We start from the raw sequence: 6,460 nt of genomic DNA, 5'->3' as shown, positions 1-6,460 counted from the left end.
GAAGGCCCGGGACTCCACTTCCCGGCTGGCCGTGCGGCCCAAGGGGCGGAACTCCATTTCCCAGCAGGCTCCAGGCGGCGGGCGCCGTGGTGCCTTGTGTGGGATGTAAGCGCGGAGGTGGGCGCGGGGGACCCAGGCCAGGACTCTTCTTGGCATTTGGGGGGCTTGGGCTAGGGGCGCCTTCCGGACGGACTCTGGGTGCCCGGGGGTACGGTCGTAGGGAGGGGGCGGGGCGGCCGTGGAGGGTGCTCAGCGGGGTTTTAGGGGCGCACACCCATCGGGGCCGCGGCTCCTGGGGTTATGGGGGACGAGGAGGCCCTTACAGCCTCAGCTGAGGGGGTCTCCGACGGAAGAGGGGAAACAAATGAGCGGAGGGTCAGGGGGGCGGGGAAGTAAGAGAGTGTAGGAGATGGGGGTGTGGAACCTTAGCCGAGCCTGGGAGGGGGCTCCCCGGTCGTGCCCGCCCGACCCTCCCTCCTTCTCTCCCGCAGGCCGAGGCCCGCCGCCATGGGGCTAAAGGCCGCCCAGAAGACGCTATTCCCGCTGCGCTCCATCGACGACGTGGTGCGCCTGTTCGCTGCCGAGCTGGGCCGAGAGGAACCGGACCTGGTGCTCCTATCCTTGGTACTGGGCTTCGTGGAGCATTTCCTAGCTGTCAACCGCGTCATCCCCACCAATGTGCCCGAGCTCACCTTCCAGCCCAGCCCCGCGCCCGACCCTCCTGGCGGCCTTACCTACTTCCCCGTGGCCGACCTGTCCATCATCGCCGCGCTGTATGCCCGCTTCACCGCCCAGATCCGTGGCGCCGTCGACCTGTCTCTCTACCCGCGAGAGGGGGGTGTCTCCAGCCGAGAACTGGTGAAGAAGGTCTCCGATGTCATCTGGAACAGCCTCAGTCGCTCCTACTTCAAGGATCGGGCCCACATCCAGTCCCTCTTCAGCTTCATCACAGGTTGGAGCCCGACAGGTGGCAAAGGGCCAGAATCCTGTCTCACCTGGGAACCTTAGCCCACCTCTTCACGGCCCTGTATGGTTTGCAGAGCCCTTTAAGACCTGTAAGCCTTGGGAGGTGGGGCAGGTGTTATTACTACCCTGTGTGCAGCTAGGGAAACTAAAGCCCAGACAAGGGAAATGGTGCGCCACAGAATGGCAGGGCTGGGACTGGACCCCAGTCGCTTGCTCTCGAGGCATTAATCCACCCTCGGCCTCCTCAGCACCCCCACCCCTGCCATTGAGCAGCTGCAGGAGTCCCTCAGCTCAGTGTGAGGCGCAAAGGGCAGCAGCGGATTTGGAGAGTGAGGAGCCTACATCTGGTTCCATCTGAGACGCTTAAGTGAAAGCGAACAGATAAGGGAGGGCCTTCACCTCACCCTCAGGGCTTGCAAAGAACTCTCCTCTTTGCTCCAGGCCCAGTTGACTGGCGGTCGGGTCCTGGAGTGCCATGTTGAGAAGGGATCGGTGGCTGCTTTTGAGCCAAGCAGGAAGAATACAGAGAGAAATTAGGAATATCTACCAGTGGGTGTGCGAAGAAAGAACATTGGCCAGAGGGTCTTGTTTTTGCTGTCCCTGTTTTAACCCAATAAGCACAAGAAAACAAGGAAATCCCTGAATTATCATAACAGGTGCAGAGAAGGAGAAGGGACCAGCTCAAAGGCTGGGTGGAGCTATGTGAAAGCCAAGAAGGTCTCTTACTGGGGGATGTCAGGGGGGGCGAGGGGAAGGCTTCGAACACATCGGAGGAAAGGGATGGAGAATTGATGGGCAGAAGCATCTAAGATTTGTGCACAGGCTTGGAGGTGGGGGAGCGTGCATCACTGCGTGGCCCCTTCCCCCTGCCTCCCCCCCCCCCACCCCCCTGCCGGGGCAGAGCTCAGAGGACCCTCTTTCATTACTTCCCCTTCCACAGGCACTAAACTGGACAGTTCTGGTGTGGCCTTTGCCGTGGTGGGGGCCTGCCAGGCTCTGGGTCTCCGGGATGTCCACCTCGCCCTGTCTGAGGACCACGCCTGGGTAGTGTTTGGGCCCAACGGAGAACAGACAGCTGAGGTCACTTGGCACGGCAAGGGCAACGAGGATCGCAGGGGCCAGACGGTCAACGCGGGTGTGGCCGAGCGGGTACTGTCCCCACCCCCTCCCCTTCACGCTCTCCTCGCCCAAGCCCCCCAAGAGGCTCCGCTTTCTCGGGCCGTACTCCCCTCTCCCTGTCACCACCTGTGTATGCCACGAAGGGGAGCACCCCATTTCTGGCTGTCGGTCCCGGGAGTAGGCACCGGTGAGCCATCACGAGACATCTGGTCTTGTCCTCTCCCAAGAGCTGGCTGTACCTGAAGGGATCGTACATGCGCTGTGACCGCAAGATGGAGGTGGCATTTATGGTGTGTGCCATCAACCCTTCCATTGACCTGCACACCGACTCCCTGGAGCTGCTGCAGCTGCAGCAGGTGAGGGCTGCCCGTGGGGCCTTGGGCAGGGGCACCTTCCCTCCCCTTCCTCAGCTCCAGCTTCCCCTTTGGTAACACGGGTTAACAATTCCGGGCCTGGTCTTCCCCGGGGCTCTTGGGAGAGTAGAACGGAGACACGAAAGGGCTTCGACTCCCAAGAAGGGGCTGGCTCCCACCCGGTGGGAGGTCCCTGCTGGAAGTCACATCTGCCTGGTAGACTGAGGCCCTCCTCACCCCGCCCCCCAAGCTCACACCTCTCCTCTTCGGCCCTTAGAAGCTGCTCTGGCTGCTCTATGACCTGGGACATCTGGAAAGGTCAGTAGGGGAAGGTGGCCAGGCTGGGCCTCAGGGGGCTGGGAGGCAGCCTGGACTCATGACCCTTTCCCAGGTACCCCATGGCACTGGGGAACCTGGCAGATCTGGAGGAACTGGAACCCACCCCTGGCCGACCAGACCCACTCACCCTCTACCACAAGGTGGGGACGTCTCAGGAGGGTACAGAAGGGAAGCCCAGCAGTGGCTGGGGTCCCCTTCTCCCTGGGGACTGGGAGGTGGTGGGTGAGGAGAGAGGAACTTTGTGTGTCCTGGGGGCTGTCACCCACCCGTTCCCCATTTTGTGTTTATTACGTGCATGTTCGGTGCAGTCAGGGCTCTCTGAAGGGTGTTCTGGGTTCCCGGCCTGTGGGGTGATAGGGCCTGAGTTTCTTCCTTAAGCCCTGCTTTTTCTGCTGCCTCTCATTGTCCTAGAGCGTAACAGAGGTCAAATGTGGTGGGAGCACTGAGGAGGGGGTGTTAATTCTGTGGGGGCGGGGCACGGGACTGACGTTGGGCCGGGCTTAGAAGGCTTTGGTGTTTGTGTAGGAGTGTGTGGGCAGCCTGGGAAAATGGATGTGCCCGGGGCTTGGAGGGCGGGCCCCTCCCTTTTCCTAGGCCCAGTTCTGTGAGCGTCCCTGCCCACCACAGTGTGACCCAGGCCTCAGCAGGCAGTCCTGCAGACCCTAGGGAGAAGCATCTGGTAGAGAGGATAGAAGGTGGTGGAAGGGAGATCGGAGGTGGAACTCTCTGGGATCTTCCTATTGTTCCTTACGGGTGTGACCCAAAAGGATCTGTGCCATCCAGGGCAACTGGGGCTGCCTCTCTGAGATCCTTCTGCTCTGTCCCCAGGGCATTGCCTCGGCCAAGACCTACTACCGGGATGAGCACATCTACCCCTACATGTACCTGGCCGGCTACCACTGTCGCAACCGCAACGTGCGCGAAGCCCTGCAGGCCTGGGCTGACACGGCCACTGTCATCCAGGAGTGAGGATCCCCCGACAGGGCCTCAGCCCGGCCTTTCGTCCCCTTCTACCTCATTTCCAACCCGCCTCATTCAGGAGTGAGGCCTGGGTCCCGAGCCCTATCCGCTTTCCATCCGGTCCCCAGGCAGCCAAGGCCACCATCACCCAGGAGGCCGGGACCTCTGATGAGTACCTCACACCTTTCCCTGCCTCCCCTGTCCTCCCGATTTCTAACCACTGACATCCAGCAATAGAATCTGCACCGCCCCCCCCCCCCAGCCCGTGACCCCCCCTCCTTCCTCTTGCTCTGGGCTGACACAGATAACCACCATTCCCGAGTAAAGACCCCAACCACTCACCAGGTCCCCGGGGGTCCCTGCCATGACCAAGACCCCACCGTGCCCTCCTGCTCTCACAGCTACAACTACTGCCGCGAGGACGAGGAGATCTACAAGGAGTTCTTTGAAGTAGCTAATGATGTCATCCCCAACCTGCTGAAGGAGGCAGCTAGCCTGCTGGAGGCCGGCGAGGAGCGGCCAGGGGAGCAGACCCAGGTGAAGAGCTAAGAGCTCTGGCCTGTGTTCCCTTGGCCACCTGAGCAGGGCTGCCCGTCACGGGACCCGGGGACTGCTGCATGGGATGGGCCCGCGAGGGGAAGGTGGCCCGGCACGGGGAGCTACGTTCTCTTCTGCAGTAGCTGAGGTCCTGGGCCCGGGTGTGAGGGAACGGGGGGCACTGTAGGGGTTTCTACCCCTGTGGCTTCAGGTAAATGGGGTGGAAGCCCATCTCTTTCATGGCCGGTGCCCCTCGTTCAATTGAGGGGGTGGGATATAGGGAAGGGATGTTTCTCCCCCCACACCCTGGCTAAGGACTGGTTTTCTAAAAGGAAAGAGATTCTACGAGTTCTTTTCCCCTATGCTCTCCTCGTTTGAAGCCAGGGCTCTTTGCCCAAGCAGGGGGCCCCAGCCATGCCCTGTGATGAGGGGTGATGAAGTGGGTCTGACCTGTGCCCTCCTTTCCCCGTGCCCAGGGTGCCCAGAGCCAGAGTTCCGCCCTCCAGGATCCAGAGTGCTTCGCCCACCTGCTGCGATTCTATGATGGCATCTGCAAATGGGAGGAGGGCAGCCCCACGCCCGTGCTGCACGTGGGCTGGGCCACCTTCCTTGTGCAGTCCCTAGGCCGATTTGAGGGGCAGGTGAGGGGGAGCTGCAAGGGATGCTGGGAGAGGTCGGGGGGGACGGCAGCTACCGAGTCCGAACCTTTGAGGGCCTGAAGAGGGTTTGCTCGTCCCCTTCGGGTGCAGATGAGACTGAGGCCCGGTGACGCGATGGCCGAGGCTGGGCCTGGGGTTCCGGCCACTGGCCTGCAACCTCCCCTCCACGTTTCCTCCCTGCCCAGGTGCGGCAGAAGGTGCGCATAGTGAGCCGCGAGGCCGAGGCGGCCGAGGCGGAAGAGCTATGGGGCGAGGAAGCCCGGGAAGGACGGCGGCGAGGCCCGCGGCGTGAGTCCAAGCCAGAGGAGCCGCCGCCGCCTAAGAAACCGGCGCTGGACAAGGGCCCGGGCTCCGGCCAGGGCGCCACGTCAGGTCCCCCGCGGAAGCCCCCAGGGACAGTCCCAGGCACTGCCCGCGGCCCAGAAGGAGGCAGCGCGGCTCCAGCCCCTGCGCCCGCAGCGTCACCACCACCGGAGGGGCCGGTGCTCACTTTCCAGAGCGAGAAGATGAAGGGCATGAAGGAGCTGCTGGTGGCCACCAAGATCAACTCGAGCGCCATCAAGCTGCAGCTGACGGCGCAGTCGCAAGTGCAGATGAAGAAGCAGAAGGTGTCTACACCTAGCGACTACACTCTTTCCTTCCTCAAGCGCCAGCGCAAAGGCCTCTGAGCCACCCCGGACTCCCTGTCAACCCTTGTGATGGGGGGAAGGGGGCGCTCAGTCCCGGAGGGAGGCCCCACCCCAGGCACCCCGCCCTCCCCTCCCCGTGAGCCCTGCCTCCGCGGGGGGGGGGGGGGGGGGGGCCGAGGGGGCCTAAGCCGGCCCTCCGAGCCCCACCCCCACCCGGAACCCAGGCTGCAAGTTCTCCCAGAACAGACTACTCCAGGGCTCTGCCCGCCATTGGAATATAGATCCCATCCCCCAGAATCCCAGACGGCCAATGGGAACCTCACTTTGAGCTCCATCATTAATCCTTAAAGGTCCAAGCACTGGAAACAGGCCCCACCTCAGAACCGAGGCTCTAACCTTAGGCCAGACCAGGGTTGCTCCCGGTTGCTCCCAGCCCTACACCCAAGAAGCACAGGACCCGCCTCCAACCCGGGAACCTGGGACTCGGCTCAGCCTCTAGTAGTACATTTCCGCGCTTCAGGATTCCATCCCTTGGGAACCCAACCCCCCCCCCCCCCCCCCCCCCTCAACACACACACTCAAAAGAACTTCAACTTTCAGAGTTTGGAAATTCTAGCTTCTTCCCCTCTATCCTGCGAGTCTGGGACACGAAACGCAGTCTCCGGCCTGTGAATCCTGAGCCCCGCCCCCTTCCTGACCAAACTGGCCGAAGATCAGAGCAGACCTCTTTCCGACCCTCTGGGAACCTCCCCGAGGTCCAGCCCGTCTCAAGGGACTCTGGAGGAAATCTGCAGGGGTTTGCGAGTGGGTGAGGGGAGCCTGATCTCTTCCTGTTTTGTACATAGATTTATTTTTCAGTTTCAAGGAAGATGAATACATTTTGTAAAAAAAAAGAAAA

General features: G+C 62.0%; 1 protein-coding gene across 3 annotated transcripts; it reads left to right on the top strand.

Annotated features, from left to right (window-relative positions):
* MEN1 (menin 1) lies at positions 1-6,136 on the top strand. 3 transcript variants are annotated; one of them, XM_045485830.1, is made up of 10 exons: positions 1-105; positions 492-952; positions 1,907-2,115; positions 2,313-2,441; positions 2,716-2,756; positions 2,830-2,917; positions 3,606-3,742; positions 4,139-4,274; positions 4,751-4,915; positions 5,119-6,136. In XM_045485830.1, coding segments are annotated over exons 1-10 (1,851 nt in total). In that variant the 5' UTR covers positions 1-103; the 3' UTR covers positions 5,602-6,136. The 3 variants fall into 3 exon arrangements, with proteins under 3 accessions (XP_045341786.1, XP_045341787.1, XP_045341789.1); XM_045485831.1 differs by having other exon boundaries at positions 7-117; XM_045485833.1 differs by having other exon boundaries at positions 86-208.
* Positions 6,137-6,460: the final 324 nt, after the last annotated feature.

Source organism: Leopardus geoffroyi, chromosome D1 (assembly GCF_018350155.1).
Source record: "Leopardus geoffroyi isolate Oge1 chromosome D1, O.geoffroyi_Oge1_pat1.0, whole genome shotgun sequence".
NCBI lineage: Eukaryota > Metazoa > Chordata > Mammalia > Carnivora > Felidae > Leopardus > Leopardus geoffroyi.
Note: the sequence above shows the minus strand (reverse complement) of the source record. Positions and strands in the feature narration are given on the sequence as shown.

Bases quoted from the DNA above. Each gene is read 5' to 3' on its own strand.
- MEN1 (XM_045485830.1), top strand. The intron at 2,116-2,312 runs GTACTGTCCCCA...TCCTCTCCCAAG, and splicing joins ACGCGGGTGTGGCCGAGCGG to AGCTGGCTGTACCTGAAGGG. The intron at 4,275-4,750 runs GTGAAGAGCTAA...CCCCGTGCCCAG, and splicing joins GGCCAGGGGAGCAGACCCAG to GGTGCCCAGAGCCAGAGTTC.